Here is a 20,899-nt window from a genome sequence, read left to right as displayed (position 1 = left end):
TTAGTATGTTAACAATGACACCTTGTGAATGCAACTCCTCTGAGACTGTATAACAGAAAGCTCTTATACTTAGGATTGTTTTCAATCATATTTAGTTAACTGTACAGTACCATGATTTGGATTCAACATTTTTAAAGGAGTTATTGAACTTTGACTATTTTTAGGATTATTGTGACAAAAAAATAACACTTTGTGAAAGCAGCTCCTCTGAGACAGTTTTACAAAGAGCTCTTATACTTGGTAGGATTGTTTGCCATAATGTACCACCATTTTGATTTGACCGTTTTTATGGGAGTTATTGGACTTTGACTCTTTTTTGGAGTATTGTGATAATGACACCTTGTGAACGAAACTCCTCTAAAACCATTTGACAGAAAGCTCTCATATTTGGACTCAGTGGTTCCCAAGGCTTTGAGAAATCAATTGGACATTTGGTCCAGTAAAACATTCTTCTTAACTGAACCAGACTCTTTTTTACAGAACATTTACACCTATGATTTGGACAAAATTAAAAATGTTACTGGTCATTTGGTCCAGTAATGCATATCACTTAACTGGACCAAACCAATTTTTACTGGTCTTTGCCCAATGTCCGGCGACCTTGAGAATGACTGCCCATTGGGTAGTATTGTTTGCTATCATGTTTACTTAATCATATAATACTGTCATTTCAATCTAACCATTTTTGTCGAGCCTTCGACTTTTGTCGAAAAAGCGAGACATAGCGATCCTACATTCCGTCGGCGTCGTCCACAAATATTCACTCTGTGGTTAAAGTTTTTGAAATTTTAATAACTGTCTTAAACTATCCTGGATTTCTACCAAACTTGGACAGAAGCTTGTTTATGATCATAAGATTATATTCAAAAGTAAATTTTGTAAAAAAAAATTCCATTTTTTCCGTATTTTACTTATAAGTGGACTTAGTTTTTCTGCCAGGAAACATTACATTCACTCTGTGGTTAAAGTTTTTGAAATTTTAATAACTTTCTTAAACTATCCTGGATTTCTACCAAACTTGGACAGAAGCTTGTTTATGATCATAAGATTATATTCAAAAGTAAATTTTGTAAAAAAAAAAATCCATTTTTTCCGTATTTTACTTATAAGTGGACTTAGTTTTTCTGCCAGGAAACATTACATTCACTCTGTGGTTAAAGTTTTTGAAATTTTAATAACTTTCTTAAACTATCCTGGATTTCTACCAAACTTGGAAAGAAGCTTGTTTATGATCATAAGATAGTATCCAAAGTAAATTTTGTAAAAAAAAAATTCCATTTTTTCCGTATTTTACTTATAAATGGACTTAGTTTTTCTGCCAGTTAACATTACATTCACTCTGTGGTTAAAGTTTTTAAAATTTTAACAACTTTCTTAAACTATCCTGGATTTGTACCACACTTGGACAGAAGCTTGTTCATGATCAAAAGCTAGTATCTAGAAGGAAATTTTGATAAAATTTTTTTCCATTTTTTCTGTATTTTACTTATAAATGGACTTAGTTTTTCTTCCAGTCAACAGTACATACATTCTGCAGTTTAAGTTTTTAAAACATTTATTAGATTCATAAATTATCCTGGATTTTTACCAAACTTGGACAGAAGCTTCTTACAATCAAAAGATAGTATAGAGGAATATTTTTATTAATTTTTTTCCTCATTTTTGTTGAGCCTGCGATTAACACCAAAAGTAGGCGAGACACTGGGTTCCGCGGAACCCTTACGAATTTTTAATGGGGTTAATGAGACTTTGACTATTTTTTTTAGTATTGTAATAGTGTCAGCAAATTCTCTGAAATTATTTGACAGAAAGCTCTCATACTTGATAGGATTGTTGGCCATGTGTAGTTGACCACATTGCACCATCATTTTTATTTGACTATTATGAGTCTATTACCATATTTTGACTATCGTACCACAATGACACATTGTAACTGACAATTCAATTCCTCATTTTAATATACAGCCTATGGGACATTTCGCTACGGTGTAGCAATCTTGTTCTTATAAGAGTCTCCATATATCTATATATATGAAATATGATTAAATTTTTATTTAAAAAAATATTTATTCCACTGACGTATCACATGACATTCAGTATTTACATTTCACAGACTAGAAGAAATCATAAAATGGCAGTTAGTAAACCTGCCCCTGGAGTAATTAGAAAATTAGATGAAGTAGTTGTTAATAGAATAGCTGCAGGGGAAGTAATTCAGAGACCTGCAAATGCCTTAAAAGAAATGATAGAAAATAGGTAAGGTGAAAAATGAAAACATTGTTTAAATTTTCCTATATTTGTTTCAGGGTGAAAATTTGAATGTTCCTGGAAGGCTTTTTCTACTCATAATTTACTGCCAATTCAGCATTATTTCCAATGAAAGTAGGCTGTTTTTCCCTTTAAAACATATTTTCCCAATTCAAAATTGTAAATCTACTTTGATCATCTGTGAGGGCATGGCAAAATTTATTCAAAATATAGTTTGCAGTTATTTAAATTGTTTTAAATATATTCATTAACTATTGACATATCTTTATATATGATAACTATGGTACATATAACAATATACAAACCATGTATCTTAACTGGTCCTTAATGGCTTCTGATTCATTATGAGGGAAGGAAAGATAGGTCCCAATTTTCAGATCCAACCCAATAAATATCAGCAAATATCATGAAACCAGTGTACTTTAAATGAGCAATAATGAATAATGAGCAATAGCTGGCAGTACATCTTGTTATAATGTTTTATTAGAGATTATTTAAATAAGGAGATAGTGTAGAGGACAACTTGAACTTAAAGTTGTGTTAATACCCAATTTATCTGATGTTTTAGAAATGTTTTAATAGAACTTTGGAATCATTTCAGAATTTTTTTTCTTTTACATTCTAAATGTAAAAGTATTCACACCAGTTTGAAACATCAGGATCTCTTTTTTCAGTTTAGATGCAAAGTCTACATCCATTCAAGTAACAGTAAAGCAAGGAGGATTAAAACTACTACAGATACAGGATAATGGATCAGGTGTTAGGGTAAGTACAATTACACACTGAGGATGACAACTGCTACAGATACAGGATTATGGATCAGGTGTTAGGGTAAGTACAATTACACACTGAGGATGACAACTGCTACAGATACAGGATTATGGATCAGGTGTTAGGGTAAGTACAATTATACACTGTGGATGTCAACTGCTACAGATACAGGATAATGGATCAGGTGTTAGGGTAAGTACAATTACACACTGAGGATGCCAACTCCTACAGATACAGGATTATGGATCAGGTGTTAGGGTAAGTACAATTACAAACTGAGGATTAAAACTGATACAGATACAGGGTAAGGGATCTGGTGTTAGGGTAGTACAATTACACACTGAGGATGACAACTATTACAGATACAGGATTATGGATCAGGTGTAAGGGTAAGTATAATTACACACTGAGGATGACAACTGCTACAGATACAGGATTATTGATCAGGTGTTAGGGTAAGTACAATTACAGAAGGAGGATGACAACTGCTACAGATACAGGATTATTAATCAGGTGTTAGGGTAAGTACAATTACAAAAGGAGGATGACAACTGCTACAGATACAGGATTATTGATCAGGTGTTAGGGTAAGTACAGTTACACACTCAGACTGACAACTGCTACAGATACAGGATTATGGATCAGGTTTAAGGGTAAGTATAATTACACACTGAGGATGACAACTGCTACAGATACAGGATTATGGATCAGGTGTTAGGGTGAGTACAATTACACACTGAGGATGACAACTGCTACAGATACAGGATAATGAATCAGGTGTTAGGGTAAGTACAATTACAGAAGGAGGATGACAACTGCTACAGATACAGGATTATGGATCAGGTGTTAGGGTAAGTATAATTACACACTGAGGATGACAACTGCTACAGATACAGGATTATGGATCAGGTGTTAGGGTAAGTACAGTTACACACTCAGAATGGCAACTGCTACAGATACAGGATTATGGATCAGGTGTAAGGGTAAGTATAATTACACACTGAGGATGACAACTGCTACAGATACAGGATAATGAATCAGGTGTTAGGGTAAGTACAATTACAGAAGGAGGATGACAACTGCTACAGATACAGGATTATTGATCAGGTGTTAGGGTAAGTATAATTACACACTGGGGATGACAACTGCTACAGATATAGGATAATGGATTAGGTGTTAGGGTAAGTACAATTACGCACTGCGGATTACAACTGCTACAGATACAGGATGATAGATCAGGTGTTATTGTAAGTACAATTACACAAGAAGGATATTAACTGCTACAGAGACAGGATAATGGTTTAGGTGATAGGGTGACTTTCAGTTAAACAAGGAGGATTAAAACTCTAAAGCAGATACAGGATAATGGATCAGGTATTATGGTCAGTACGATTACACAAAGAGTATAAAAATTGCAAAAAAGGTGGATACCCTTATCTTCTGAAAAGACTTAAAGAAGATGTAAATTTGCATGTTTGGAGCACTTTTGACTTCTCACTTAGTGGACTTATCTATATGAGTGCAAGTAAAGCCGCTTTTTGCCCACCTGACCAAAAGTCATGTGTGCTATTGTCTTCACTCTTTGTTTATTGTCATCGTCTGTTAACTTTTACAAAAATCTTCTCATTTGAAATTACTAGGGCAATTGGAACTGAACTTTGTCATAGTTATCATTGGAGTACTGTAAATTCAGAAATTATTGCGAGGTTTTTATTAATACGAATAATGTGACTGAATGAGTATCGCAATATTAAGAACTCGCATTCTTATATCTGATACACATAACTGTATGCAGATTTTCCTGAAATCGCAATAAATAATCTCGCATTTAAGTCCATTCTACAAAATTCACAATAATAAACGCACGCAATAATTTCTGAATTTACAGTATCAGGTGCAAAACATAATATTTGATGATCCCGTCTGCAAACAAACATGGCAGACATGGCTAAAAATAGAAGATAGGGATACAATGTATGTTTTTTTCTTTTAACTTGAAAACTACTATAGATAGACAAAATCTGACAGGGCAAAAATGTTCAGAAAGTTGATATCTACATATTTTACAATGTACATCCAAACTATCTAGATGACTTCTTATATGAGTTATTGCCCTTTAAAAACCAATTTGACCAATTTTCTTTTACTTTTGCAATTATCTTAAAAACTATCTATCCTTGATAGAAACTTTAAATAGCAAAACTGATCAGCAAGACAAGATCTTCAAATATAAAAACCAAAAATGATTAGCAAGACAAGATCAAAAAATATAAAAAGCAAAAATCATCAGCAAGACAAGATTAAAAATAAATCAACCTGGCCTAAATCTTCAGTCAACTCCTTATTAGAGTTAATGTCCTTAAATGATAATTTTTTTTCCATTTTTTTGCCTTTTTGCCCTTTTATTTTAAAATAGATAGATATATTAAATCTTTAAAAAGCAAAAATAATCAGCAGGACAAGATCTACAAATATAACAACATGGCAGAAATTGTCAGTCAACTTCTTGAAGGAGTTATTGCCCTTAAATGACTATATTTACCTATTTGGCAAATACTTTGGTTAAGAATAATGTAAACAGCAAAAATGATCAGCAAGACAATATCTACAAAAAGGTTAACATTGCTAATTACCTGTCAACTCATTATAGAGTAATAGCCCTTATGTGAAAATTATTACCCTTTTTTGCATTTTGGACAGAATACGAATACGAATACGAATACGAATACGAATACGAAAGTTTTATTTTGATTCGGTTCACATATAACAATACAAACATAAGCTCTTAAGAGCTTTTTACCGAATATAAGGTAACACAAACACAACATTAAAACACACAACATGCAGACAGGATATATAACAGCACAGTCATATCGAAATACATGCAAAGCACTTTTAAAATACATATCTAAAGCCAAAGCTGAAGCACAACTAAAAATTAAGCACAACTAAAATTAAGCACAAATAAAATATAGCACACATGCAAAAATTTAAGGCATAATAACATGTTAGAGCAACTTCTAAAATATGATAAAGCTTATCTACAAGCAGAACAACAACATTTTGAACCATTCCAAGACTGTATAAGGCTCTTAAATTGAGAAAAACTGTTTTCAGTCCTGAAATGGTCAGGTAGGCTGTTCCACAGAGTAGCAGCTGCAAATTTAAAACTTTTCTTACCAAACTGTGTAGTTTTTACATGTGGTATATCCAGTATATTACTATATCTGAAAGAATATTTACAATCTTTTATATTTAATAAATCATGTAAACAGACAGGTGCTAATTTATTGACTATATTAAAAGTTTCAATTGCCATAGATCTTTGTCTTTTAATATGCAGTGAAGGCATCTTAGCCTTTTCAAGCAACTGTTGATATGAGCTTGAATGGTCTTCGTACACAAACCTTAGTGCTCTTTCTTGCACTTTTTCTAATTTTTTTGAATTTTTCTCGGTACAAAAATGCCATGCCAAAGGGCAGAAATTGAAGTTTGACAAAATAAATGTATGGAAAATAGTAAGCTTACTTAGCTTGTTCAGATAAGCTCCCAAACGTTTCAAAATATTTAGTTGCTGAGATGCCTTCCTGCATATTTTACCAATATGAATATCAAAATTTAGCTGATAATCTATGTCAATGCCAAGTAATTTGACAGTTGACTCACACGAAAGATCAGTACTTTGGATACGTATAGATGGATTTTTTTTATATGTCTTTTTCCCAACTGCTAGGACCTGAAATTTGTCGGGGTTTGCCTGAAAATGTAGAAGATGGTTTGACAGAAAATGTAGAAGATGGAGAGAAACTGTAAACAGTAAGAATTATCAGCAAGAAATAATTAACAAAGCTGAAAATGTCACAGTCCATGTTAAATAGGAGATTTTGCTCTTGAATGATGATTTTTTTACCCAATTTTATGTTTTTGGCAAAAACTATAGTAGAAAGAGAGAAACTGTCAAGAAAGATAATCAGCAATACAAAATCAAGAAAGAAGAGATTTTAGTCATGAATTATATTTTAGTTCACAATATTGAAAAGTGGCGATTGTTGGAGATGCACAAAGATACAAGAGAACAAAACAGGCTCTTTAGAGCCTCTAGTTTTGCATCCCAACATTCCTTGTTCTTAATTTTCGTTCCTTCAGTCATTAAATTATGCTGAATGACTTAGAAAAATAGCTTACACTTGTTGGGGGACTATATTCTGTGAACTGATACTAGCAAACATCAAGAGAGGCCGATAAAAAAAAAGGCTCCTAACTTGTCTAATGATGGGACCCTATTGGTAAAGATTGAATTGCAAATACAAGAGAAAATATAACTTGAAGAAATTTATGCTACAAAGGAGCAGCAAGTTTTAGTGTCTCATACTCATTCCTAGGTACCAAAAAAAATTGTAGCCAGTAAATACATTATGTTTGTTACCTCTTTTCAAGAAAAAATTGTTGATAATTTCATCTTATTGGTAAGTGTAAAAGACTGCAATTTATTTTTGTAGAAGGAAGATATGGAAATTGTATGTGAGAGATTTACTACAAGTAAATTACAGAAATTTGAAGATCTGAATTCCATAGCAACTTATGGTTTCCGAGGTGAAGCACTTGCTAGTATTAGTCATGTTGCCCATGTGACAATAACAACTAGAACAGCTGATTCAAAGTGTGCTTATAAGTATGTTAATACTACATGTTTCTTAAGGAAAGTTTGGAGTTATTTTGGCTTTCAACATTTTTGTATAAATTTGGACTAATTCTAATTATTTTGCTGTCATAAAATTAGAGAAATTATCAAATGACAAGTTCAAGTTGAATCAATGTGAAATTCTGGCAGAACAGACCTTGTCATCGAAGTGATACTTGAAGGGGTAAACACATCTGGGTCAATATCCCTAATGCGCCTCAGATTGAGGTACTCAACTATAAATAGAAATAAAAAAAAACTGTATGCAATGAAATTGGACATGATGCTATTTTTAGCTCATCGTTCCAAAGGAACGGTGAGCTTTAGCCATCACTTGGCGTCCGTCGTCGTCGTCCGACTGGTGTAAACTATTTCAAACATCTTTTCCTCTGAAACTACTGAATCAATTCCAACCAAACTTAAGCTGAATGATCCTTAGGGTATCTAGAATAAAGTTTGTGTTTTATTTTCTGTTTCGTCAAAAACATGGCCGCCATGGCTAAAAATAGAACATCGGGGTAAAATGCAGTCTTTGGTTTATATCTCAAAAACCAAAGCAGTTAGAGCAAATCTGACATGGGGTAAAAGTGTTCATAAGGTAAAGTTCTATCAGCCCTGAAATTTTCAGATGAATCTAATAACCCATTGTTGGGTTGCTGCCACTAAATTGGTAATTTTAAGGAAATTTTGCAGTTTTTGGTTATTATCTTGAATAGTATTAATGATAAAGATAAACTGTAAACAGCAAATATGTTCAGCAAAGTAAGATCTACAAATAAGTTTATATGACCAAAATTGCCAATTGACCCCTTAAAGAGTTATTGCCCTTTAAGGACAATTTTACACAATTTGTTTATCATGTTTTCTAACTTTAAAAAATCTTCTCCTCTAAAACCATTGAACCAATTCCAACCAAACTTAAGCTGAATGATCCTTAGGGTATCTAGAATAAAGTTTGTGTTTTATTTTCTGTTTCGTGAAAAAACATGGCCGTCATGGCTTAAATTAGAACATAGGGGTAAAATGCAGTTTTTAGCTAATATATCTCAAACACTTAAGCAATTAGAGCAAATCTGATGAGAGGTCAAAATGTTCATTAGGCCAAGTTCTATCAGCCATGAAATTTTCAGAGGAATCTAACAGTCCATTGTTGGGTTGCTGCCACTAAATTGGTAATTTTAAGGAATTTTGCAGTTTTTGGTTATTATCTTGAATATTATTAATGATAAAGATAAACTGTGACAGCAATAATGTTTAGCAAAGTAAGATCTACAAATAAGTTAATATGACCAAAATTGTCAAATGTGTCCTTAAGGAGTTATTGCCCTTTAAAGACAATTTTTCACAATTTGTTCATCTAGTTTGCTTACTTTAAAAAATCTTCTCCTTTGAAACTGCTGAATCAATTTCAGCCAAACTTGGGCTGAATGAGTTTCAGAGTATCTAGTATAAATTTTATATATTATTTTCTTGTACGTCAAGAAACATAGCCACTATGGCTAAAATGGAACATAGGGGTAAAATGTATTTCTTTGCTTTTGAAGAAAACATGACAGATACAAAGAACATCTCAATGGAATTTTTAAGCCACTCATTAATATATATTAAAAAGCAAAAATAATCATTGATGAAAGATTTAAGCAAAATATTACAGGTGAGCGATTCAGGCTCTTGAGAGCCTCTTGTTAGTAATTGACAGAGCTTAACCATTTGTGCTTTTTTGAAGAGCAGAAGACTGTACAATAAAGATGTAAAAACTTTGGAGTTATTAAATGTTTGTACAGAACTGAATTTCCAGAGAACTTAACTGTGTGAAAATAGGACTTTTCACTTGCTCAAGCGGCATCACATGGGGCCTTTTGGGATTGCCCAATTTGTGAAAAATTTAATCTCACTTCGTACCCTGAAAATTTAACCACATGTGTGAAAATGTCTCAGCTTCGAAACAAGCCATCATAATTATCCAAGTTTACAATATGGACAGAGGAATGGAAGAAAAGGCTACCATTGTCGCTTACGGGAAATGAATTACGCATCTTGACCCATCTGAGACAACATCTTATAAAACATTAGAAAAAGTCAAAATTTATATTATCAACTTCACTGATTTGCTGTATTTCAGTCACTAGCATATTCAAACTCAATTCATAATGTGGGGGTATTTGTCCAGCAAAGTAGACAGGTATAATCATTAATATTAACTGAGAGATATTTTGATGTAGGGGCATGTATTCAGATGGAAAGTTAAAGGAACCAGTGAAGCCTTGTGCTGGAAATATTGGAACACAAATTACAGTAAGTTTTCTGTTAAAAAATACAGGTACATCTTTGAAATACACTTCAGTATTTGGTGAAAGGTTACTTGTCTTGGCTTCATTTTTATGATGTTCTATAGTCACCATCATGTAAAATTGGCACTGGGTTTAGATCAATATTCCCCAAAAACCGCAACTGACCTACCTTTTATTGTGATTGTAGGGTATGAACTATTTTCCATTCTAAATACCTCATCTTGGTTTCTATGAGGATCCTTTGTTTACATAAAATTCTTTACTCTCCGGTAATATTCGTGTCATTGATGTGATACAGTTTCCCATGCTTAATAGTAGCGTATTGTCTGCTATAGAATATCTGGACTGACTTTGCTATTGAGTTCTGAAAATATTTAAAAAAACCGAATGTGAAACTCCACAGCAATACTTTCTGTGAAAACAATGTCGGATTCCACCATTGAAAATGATCTAGGATAATGTGAAGGCCTGGAGTATACAGTGCAATCACAATAAAAGGTAGGGCTTTAGTGGTTTTTTGGACTATTTTAGGTTCCACTAAGTGAAAAAACGTCATCTTGAATGCATGCAATTGATTGTTTAAAAATATTTGATAAAAAAAAATAAAACAGTGCCAATTTTACATGACAGTGACTGTAGAGTTGATAGGTTTTCATGATAGTTTTTTTTCTTTTGGTATGATATTAAAATAAAAAGCCTATTATAGTATGGTCTTTTATAAAATTGCATTGCCCCATTATTATACCCCCTTGCAAACAAAGTTTTTTTTAGGGGGAAGGGGGTATGTAGGAAATTCCATGTCCATAAGGCTCTGCCTGTCGAAAAGAAATATAATCCTGATCCAACATGTTAAAGGGGAAATAATCAAATTTACTTACTTTGATATTGCAACATGTGATAATAGTCTTTTGTAAGAGCAGCTGCTCCTAAAAGATTAGACGTCTATTGATAAAACCTTACACAGTTGTAGAACACTACAGAAGATTGTGTTTTAAGGAGCAGGATAGTATATGTTGAAGGGGAGATTATCTAATTTACTTACCACGATATAGCAATATGTGGTAATGCACTGTAAATTTTATTGATCTGATTCCTTATTTGTAGACTAACTCAATATATTTTAGATATTCTAATAAGACAGGGACACAGGCATTTCTATATGACCATTTTTTTCTGTATGATGAAGGATGGGAATGATGCAATAAAAGTGGTGTTTCTTGCTTTTGGTTTTTCAATATATACCTGTCTTGTATTTTTTGTCAGGCCTGCGACTTTTGTTGCAGAAAGCTCGACATAGGGATAGTGATCTGGCGGCGTTAGCTAACTTCTTAAAAGCTTTATATTTTAGAAGTTGGAAGACCTGGATGCTTCATACTTTGTATATAGATGCCTTATGTTACGAAGTTTCCGTCTGTCACATGTCTATTGTCCTTGACCTCATTTTCATGGTTCAGTGGTCAAAGTTAAGTTTTTGAGTTTTGGTCTTTTTTCTTATACTATATGCAATAAGTCAACTATATTTGGTGTATGGAAATATTCTATGATGTACATGTCAGTCTTGCAGGTTTTATTTGACCTTGACCTCATTTTCACGGTTCATTGCTCACTCAGTGTTAAGTTTATGTGTTTCAGTCTGTTTTTCTTAAACTATAAGCAATAGGTCAGCTATATTTGTTGTATGGGAGGATTGTAATCTGTTCATGTCTGCCTGGCATGGTTCATCTGACCTTGACCTCATTTTCACGATTCATTGGTCAATGTTTAGTTTTCTTGGTTAAGTCTGTTTCTTAGAAACTATAAGTAATAGGTCAACTATATTTAGTGTATTGAATGATTGTAAGGTGTACATGTATTTCTTGTTTGGTTTATATGACCTTGACTTCATTTTCTTGGATCATGTTAAGTTTATGTAATAGTTGTAATAAAGCTTTCATTTAGGACTATCAACATAATATCATTGGTTAGTTAAAAAGGCGAGACATTTCAGCGTGTGCACTCTTGTTATATAATTAGTATTTTGTTTTCTGATTCTCTCTTTATTATACAAATGTTATTAAAGTAAAGTGTTATAGTTGAAAAACTCATTAGTGACATACTGGTATGTTTATGAGTCAAGATCTTGTTCTGAAGAAAATGTTTTACTTTATGGTTCCTTAGCTGTTATATTGTATATTTTGTATATGTAGGTGGAAGATTTATTTTACAATATTACAACTAGGAGAAAAGCATTAAAAAGTCCTTCAGATGAGCATGCTAAGGTTGTAGAGGTTGTCAGCAGGTAAATTGTTCTTCTATCTTAGATGATATATAAAAGGTAAAGATATATTTCCAATATTGCAAGCAGTATGAATAACTTAAAATGTGGAGTACACATCAATGAGACAACAACCCAACCAAAAAATAACAAAAAAATATGTAGAGGGCAACATATAGTCTTCAGCAATAGACAATGTTTTATACAAAAGTTGTGAATAAATTTAACAGAACCAAGTTTGCCATTATCACTCAATTTTCCAAATAAAACAAAACATTGAGAGATATGACATAGGATAACTACTGACAAGATTCCTGACTTTGGATAGGCTTATAAAAATGTAAATCTTAATGTTAATCTGGTTTATTTTGATCTCAACCTCTGCCTTTTTAATCTCGATCAGTAGATTAAAAAAATCTTCATATAAGAACATTCAATAGAAACCAGTACAGGAAAAGCTCTTAAATCTTAAATAATGGTATAATAAAAAACAACGACACAAAATAGATAGAGAAATTATACTATCTTAGAGTTACTGAGAGCAAGCTCAGATTATATAACCTGCTGATTAGAAATCATGCTGTACTTACACTTAATATTGGTTGCTGCACTTTATAGATAATTTCATATAGGAAAGTCATGAACAGTACAGGAAGAAATACAAAACTAAACTATGAGGTATGGGTTTTGCTCATTGTTGAAGGATGTACGATGACCTATAGTTGCTAAATTCTATGTCATTTATTCATTGGTGGAGAGCTGTCTCATTTTCAATCATACTGTATCTTCTGATTTTTAGCTCACCTGGCCCAATGGGAGGCGGCATCAACAATGAATTAGTTTGTGATTAGGTCTAGTTTATAGTGAACCACAAGTGGAAGGTCAATCATATTTGGTATGCATTTGTATAAGCAATGGCATATCTCATTTCCATGGAGATTATTGGGCTCCGCCCCCTTAGTCATGGTCTATTGACTTTGAAACTTTTGCTTAGTTTACATGTATTAGTTAGTGATTAGGTCTAGTTTATGGTGAACCACAAGTGGAAGGTCAATCATATTTGGTATGCAGTTGTATTAGTACTGGCACATCTCATTTCCATGGAGAATGTTTGGCCCCGCCCCCTCAGTCATGGTCTATTGACTTTGAAACTTTTGTTTAGTTTACATGTATTAGTTTGATTAGATCAGTTTAAGATGAACTGCTAATGTTAAGTCAATGATATTTGGTATGCAAATTTATTGGCATTTGCAAGTATCGTTTCCATGGAGATTATATAGCCCCACCCCCTCCTCATGGTTCATTGACTTTGAAACTTTTACATAGTGTACAAGTCAATGTTTGTGTTTAGGTTTGTTTAAAGGGAAAAACTTATAATAAGTCAATGGTATTTGGTATGTAGTTGTATTAGCATTGGCACATCTCATTTCCATGGAGATTGTTTAGCCATGTACCTCAGTCATGGTTCATTGACTTTGAATATTTACATATTAAAGTATTGCTATATTAATTTCAATATTTGCATAATCAAATTTCAAAAAGGTGAGACATATCTCTGTGATGACAGTTTTATTTACCAATATTTTGCGTTTTTGCCTTATATCTAAAGAATTATAAAAGATAGATAGAAACTTAGATAAGCAAGAATGATCAGCAAGACAAGACCTATAATTAAGACAATATGGAGGAAATCGTCCGACGACTCATTATTGGAAGTATTCCCCTTAATGACGATTTTTACCACTTTTTTTGCATTTTGCCTTATATGATAAAAATTATAATAGATAAATAGACACTTTAAATCACAAAAATGATCAGCAAGACAAGATTTACTAACAAGTCAAATTTTGCCAATAAAGTTAGTAAAAATATAAGGAGATGTGGTATGATTGCGAATGAGACAACTATACACCCAAGTTCAAATAAAGTGGATGTAAGCAATTATAGGCAATCATACGGTCTTCAACAATGAGAAAAATCCATACCGTACAGTCCGCTATAAAAGGCCCACACATGAAAAATATGAAAAAAATCAATTGAGAAAAACAGCCTAATTTATAACAAAACAATTTATGAAAAACAAATATGACAGACATCAACCAACGACAACCACTGAACTACAGGCTCCTGACTTGGAACAGGGACATAAAGAATGTGGCAGGGTTAAACATGTTTGTGAGCGCTCAACCCTCCCCTAACCTAGGACAGTAGTGTAACAGCACAACATAAGAACAAACTATAAATCAGTTGAAAAAGGCTTAACTCATCAGATCGATACAAAGAAAAACATCAAACAAAAACCCAGACAGGACGTGGCAGGGTATATATCCATCCCTCATCCCTAACAACAAAAAAGACACTTAAGGTGTAAAACCACCTTTGATTTTCCCCTATTAGTCGTTGTTAAATTTGCACCTTTCAAAAAATTGTGCAGAATTTATCTTTGTTCCAAATAAAGAAATACTTGGCATGAGTAAAGTTTTATCCTGACCAGTTTTGTTATATACAAAATTTCACATAACATTTTATTGCATATAAGAAAATAACCATCACTGGAAGTTGACCAATCAAACTTTCACCACTTTTTTTCCTGTGTTCAAGCTTTAGTAACCATGTAACCTCAAGTTTCCAAAATATTCTATAGAAACACCAAATAAAAAAATAATGGTGCTTTGAAACACCCAAGATATATGTTTATGACTCAAATTTTTTTTTACTGCAATGAAATGTAGAATAAATTTCCTACAACTGTCAAATTCAAGGGAATATTTTTTTTCGAACCTTTTTCGTATGCAACCGGATGTGACGTACTATGATTTGGTGGTATTACACCTAAAGTACAGATCTGAGAGTACTCCCAGTTACTGACAGCTAGTTCAAAACCAATAACAACTAATAAAAAAAAATCATGTATCTAAAACTAAAATATCTATCCGTACATGTTCAACACCCAATGGATTTAGTGTAAAGACTTCATTAACAGTCAGAGAAAATCATGACCTTGTGCAATGCCCAAATATAGGTATCGACAGATTGTAGTACCGTGAAAGTAATATTTAGTATGGTATGGTATAGTAGACTGTCACCCTTTATAGGAGTGATTGCCCTTAAATGAGGATTTTTTTTTACCCTCTTTTGTGTTTTGAGCAAAAATTAAAGAAGATAGAGAGAAACTAAACAGACTAAATGATCAGCAATACAAAATCAACAAAACAGAGATTTTTGTCAGGAATTCTATTCTCGTCTACAATGTTGGAGAGTGTCCTTTGTTGAATATGCACTTAGACCAAGGTGAGCGACACAGGCTTGTTAAAGCCTCTAGTTATATAAACAGAAAAAAAAGAATGTTTTAGTATTGCTTCAAACTATGAAATAGCAAATTGATTTTTATCACAAAAAAGAACAATGCCTAAATTTGTTAGCTTAATAAACAATACTATCTTTCATGTGGAATCATGCTTCCACAGTGTATTTGTGATAAAATTTAGTAAAATGTTTTGACCAATCTATGATGTGTTTATAGTTATACCTGCTGTAAAAGTTTTAGGGAATGAAATTATTACATTTTATTGAAATCTACTACTTCACTGCAAAAACCTGCTCATTTTAATCAACTGAAAAAATATTCGCTGCGTAAGAAGGAGCCACAGTGATAATCAAGGAAAGGAAAATTAAAGATAGACAAAGAAAAGCCATCCTAATTATCATTAAATATGGTATAGATATTACCATGTGAAATTCTAATATCAAGATCTTAAAAAGGACATCGGTCACTACTTGTATGATTAAGTAAGAATGAGTTCGGATGGACAAATTCATTTAGAAAATATGGATTGTTTACTGCCAGTATAGCTGCCAGAATTGTTAAAAATTATCTATTAACCCCTTCGCCCCCAATCCCGCCTGTAGTCGTGATGGCGACCAACATTCTTTGATGGCCCGTATGACCCTCCATACTTTTTTGGAACTGTCCCAGCTGAACTGTCTTGACAGCAGGGACTTTAACCATGCAGTTCATGGTCCATAAACTCTTCTCAGATGTCTGTTAATGAAAATATGGCAAGTTTAAGGCCGTTTAAGAGTTCAAAATCAAAAAAACGTGAAAAGTAGCCAAAATCAGGTGGGGGTGGGCATCTTTTTACTATCATAAATACATGCATATGTGGTACAGGAACACAAGGAGGTATAATATGGCCAATAGAAATCTGGTCTGTAAAATCTAGGTCACTGTTTTGTCAGAAATCCGTAAAAACGGACATTTAGGCAGACCTGACTTGACAAAAATAATTCCCCAGCAAGACACTGAAGTCACATTTACTTCCAGTCAGTATGGATTGACTGCTGTAACTATAAGGTAATACTTGAATGACAAACAAACACAGTCTGGTCAATGTTCACCTCTCAAGGTCGTATTAAAATCGAAAAATAGACTGAAAAAGACCATTTTCCAGTAGGGGTGGGTTCAAACCCACCAGAATATAGACCACTTCCCACCCCACCCCCCACCCATGCCATCCGTCCCCAAATCTCAATACATAGTTTAATAGATCAGCATCAGTTACAGCATCAAGAGTCTACTAATTTGCATATAATTTGCATATGTTTGCAAATTTTCGAAAATGCCTGATTTTCCAGAAATCTCTTGGGGTCGAATGAGTTAAGTGGTGTTTTGTTGTTTCTTTAAATAAACGAGCAACACCAACTAGAATGTCCATTTTGATCTCTGGCACTGATCAAAACACAATTGATGGTGCACCCATGTTCATGTTGGAATTAAAACATGGCTTTGTTTACAATGCAAAAGAAGAACGTCATATTAGAATTTGTACTGCAACTGTGGGCAGTCAATTTGTATTGTATATTTTATTGTGGTATACAGTCATGACCGTATAGAATTTTATTTAGGATGTCAATAAAGAATATAGGTTAGTGGAATTTTCACGTCCTTTGCTTCAAAATTCAAAATTGATGCTTTTACCCAAAATATTTCACTTGGAACAGTTGTTAGAGTTGGAGTATAAAGAGAATAACTATACACTGTCTGGAAATGTTTGTACTCGGTTTGAAACAGGAAGGCAAAACCTCACATTCTAACTATTTTTAAGCCTTGTACATATCAATTTTATATTTCAAGACAATGTATAGTTATTCTATGCATGTATGTACAATTTTTTATGCGTAAACACTAACCCGATTGCTATGAATATGAGCTAATCATTTAAAAGTAAAATTCAGATTAAAATTATTAATAAGTGATAGGGTCTTGACTTGCAAAATGTGTAATGTTAATTTTTTTAACATTTATAGATATGCAGTTCACAACAGTGGTGTAGGATTTACAGTTAAGAAGGTAGTAGATGTTTACTAACCATCAGTAAGAAATGAAATTTAGTAAAATGTAACTTGTTATATAGTTCTTTCACCTACCCTCGTTGGGCTGTAAAGAACTAACATATTAAGTCAATATTTTAGCCTATCTTTCTCAAAATAAAAACAGGATTTTTAGTAAATTGGGGCACATATGATTTATTTTAGTTATTTAATTAATTGAATGGAAAACATATAAATAATAGAACTGGTATTGCATATTTATAAAAGAAGATTTAGGAGGTATACATCAGTGAGAAGGCAACCTTAACAACAGAAAAACAAACAAGACATCTATAGGTAATGTACGGTATATCAAGACATCTATAGGTAATGTATGGTATAACAAGCTCTGAATCATTACAAGTCTATACAATACATGTAACAGAAACTACCAAAAACTATATCTGCCCACTAAATTCCTAAAACAGCCACTCACAATTTTTTTTATTTGAATTAGGCACACTAATGTGTTCCAAAACTTTAACCCACCTTTAATGTCTGGAAAAGACAATCTAGTATTTTGTGAGATTTAGAAAGATGCAATAGTTTATTGGAGAATTCATACCTTGATAACACCTTTCATGCAGGATGGTTCATAAGTAACAAGGTTAAAGAACATTATCACTTGTCATATATTAGTTACACACCCAAACAAATAATTACTTATTGTATGGATACCCACACTGATCCTTACCTACAGTTCAGAATAATATCATTGTTATTACATTTTTCAACACTCATTTATTTGTCGAGCCTTCGACTTAAGTCGAAAAAGCGAGACATAGCGATCCTACATTCTGTCGGCGTCGTCGGCGGCATCCACAAATATTCACTCTGTGGTTAAAGTTTTTAAAATTTTAATAACTTTCTTAAACTATCTTGGATTTCTACCAAACTTGGACAGAAGCTTGTTTATGATCACAAGATAGTATCCAGAAGTAAATTTTGTAAAAATAAAATTCCATGTTTTCCGTATTTTACTTATAAATGGACATAGATTTTCTGCCAGGAAACAACACATTCACTCTGTGGTTAAAGTTTTTAAAATTTTAATAACTTTCTTAAACTATCCTGGGTTTGTTCCAAACTTGGACAGAAGCTTGTTCATGATCATAAGATAGTATCCAGAAGTAAATTTTGTTAAAAAAAATAAATCCATTTTTTCTTTATTTTACTTTTAATTGGACATAGATTTTCTGCCAGGAAACAACACATTCACTCTGTGGTTAAAGTTTTTAAAATTTTAATAACTTTCTTATACTATTTTGGATTTGTTCCAAACTTGGACAGAAGCTTGTTTATGATCAAAAGCTAGTATCTAGAAGGAAATTTTGTAAAAAAATAAATCCATTTTTTCCGTATTTTACTTTTAAATGGACTTAGATTTTCTGCCAGGAAACAACACATTCACTCTGTGGTTAAAGTTTTCAAAATTTTAATAACTTTCTTATACTATTTTGGATTTGTACCAAACTTGGACAGAAGCTTGTTTATGATCAAAAGCTAGTATCTAGAAGGAAATTTTGTTTTCTTCCAGTTAACATTACATTCAGTCTGCAGTTAAAGTTTTTAAACTTTTATTAGATTCATAAACTATCCTTGATTTTTACCAAACTTGGACAGAAGCTTCTTACAATCAAAAGATAGTATCAAGTGGAATATTTTTATTGATTTACTTCCTCATTCTTGTTGAGCCTGCAATTAACAGAAAAAGTAGGCGAGACACTGGGTTTTGTGGAACCCTTACGAATTTTGTTGATACCATTAAGACTGTTATACCTTTTACAAAATTGATCTAATATTTTGTGTTGAAATGTGATTTAATTTTAAAAAAATGTTTACAATAGTTTACTAAACCTTGGCAGATCCAAGACTTTCAAAATGGGGGTCCAGAGGGGCCAAAAAAGGGACAGAGTCAAAAATCAGAAAAATGTTTTAAAACAAAAACTTAGGTCACAAGGAGCCCATGGTTAATTTTCTAATTTTTATATAAAAACAATTTTGTATAAATAATTTTAACAAAGTTGAAATGAATATTTTAGCATGGAGACAGTACAGCAGATGTGAGAACCCCAGTTAATTCTACACCTGTAGACAACATCAGGACAATATTTGGTCCATCCATTGCCAAGTAAGTGGCTGTATTTTTATGAACTGTATGTACCTCACATTTCATGGCTTGTGAATAGGGAAGCACAAACATTATTTATTTAAGATAAGAAATCCTTTCTAAAGTATCTCAACAAACCTGAAATTTTCAGCAGGTCCTAGTAATCCAACTTGATAATGAAATATGTTCTATGCATTTATTTAACATGAAAACATGAATGCAAATAGCAATCTAATTGACAATGACTTATCTCTTTTTTAATAGTAAAACTTACTAACTTTCAATGAAAATATATCAATTTGAAAACAATGCAGAAATAATGAAGTGATTATATACTACAGTTAAAAGTATATTTTTGTATATAACTATTTCCAGTGTAAAGATATCGTAGTTATCTCCCTCTACATGATATACTAAAATAAACCTTTCAAGTGTCAATTCATGTTCATGTTTAAGGTTGACAGTTATTCAACACTGGATAAGCTTTGATGAAACTTTTAATTGTTAAATTTCTCAAATAGTTCTCCTCTCCTCTGTTTATTTGTTTACTTTAAGCTATTTGTTCTTAGTGCTACAATATTTGAAGGAAAATACCATACAGTTCTTAAGTTGTTACATTGTAAAAATTTATTCCTGCAAAATTGATAGCATGTGAACTGGAGTTTTTTTATATCCAAAATTGACAAAAAATCGAGTACATGTTGTAATTACTGATGTCAGTAAACCTTGGTGTGCAACACCCACCATTTTATCACTTATTCCCTCACTATTTGGAGAAAAGAATTAAAATGCCCTTCACATACTGTTTATCAAGTTCCCCTTTCCAGACTGGATTTCTTCTCAAGCTTTTTATCAACATTATAGTTGTTGTAACCAATAAATTATTTGATTCAATTGTTTTCGGACATGCAGATTAGTTCCTCAAAGGAAAATGACCCTCTATGACCTGGAGATTTTATGTAACCTAATGATGCCTTTGAATAATCTATATTGAAATTTATGGAATTATTTATGTATGCAATAGTAATGATAAATTTGTTGATTGATTTAAACTATTGATTTATATTGGGTAACTACAAAAACAAGACAATTGTAAAAAAAAATTGTAAAAAAATTCAGAATTTATTGTGATGATTTTTTTTAATGCTAAAAAT

At 32.4% G+C, this 20,899-nt stretch overlaps 1 protein-coding gene across 2 annotated transcripts in view; it reads left to right on the top strand.

Moving 5' to 3' along the window:
• LOC127730543 (DNA mismatch repair protein Mlh1-like) overlaps positions 1-20,899 on the top strand; it is a 176,397-nt gene that overhangs the window by 3,436 nt on the left and 152,062 nt on the right. Inside the window, exons 2-8 of one of the 2 annotated variants that reach the window (XM_052238982.1) lie at positions 2,114-2,256; positions 2,943-3,033; positions 7,539-7,711; positions 9,943-10,015; positions 12,198-12,289; positions 17,573-17,615; positions 19,678-19,766. In XM_052238982.1, coding sequence (XP_052094942.1) covers positions 2,132-2,256; positions 2,943-3,033; positions 7,539-7,711; positions 9,943-10,015; positions 12,198-12,289; positions 17,573-17,615; positions 19,678-19,766 — 686 coding nt within the window. In that variant the 5' untranslated portion in view covers positions 2,114-2,131. Of the gene's footprint in view, positions 1-2,113; positions 2,257-2,942; positions 3,034-3,140; positions 3,232-7,538; positions 7,712-9,942; positions 10,016-12,197; positions 12,290-17,572; positions 17,616-19,677; positions 19,767-20,899 lie in introns of those variants that run through there. The other variant, XM_052238983.1, reaches the window with a different exon arrangement.

The sequence above is a fragment of the Mytilus californianus genome, unplaced genomic scaffold (assembly GCF_021869535.1).
Source record: "Mytilus californianus isolate M0D057914Y unplaced genomic scaffold, xbMytCali1.0.p SCAF_2, whole genome shotgun sequence".
Classification (NCBI taxonomy): Eukaryota; Metazoa; Mollusca; class Bivalvia; order Mytilida; family Mytilidae; genus Mytilus; species Mytilus californianus.
This window is presented reverse-complemented; position numbering and strand designations above follow the sequence as displayed.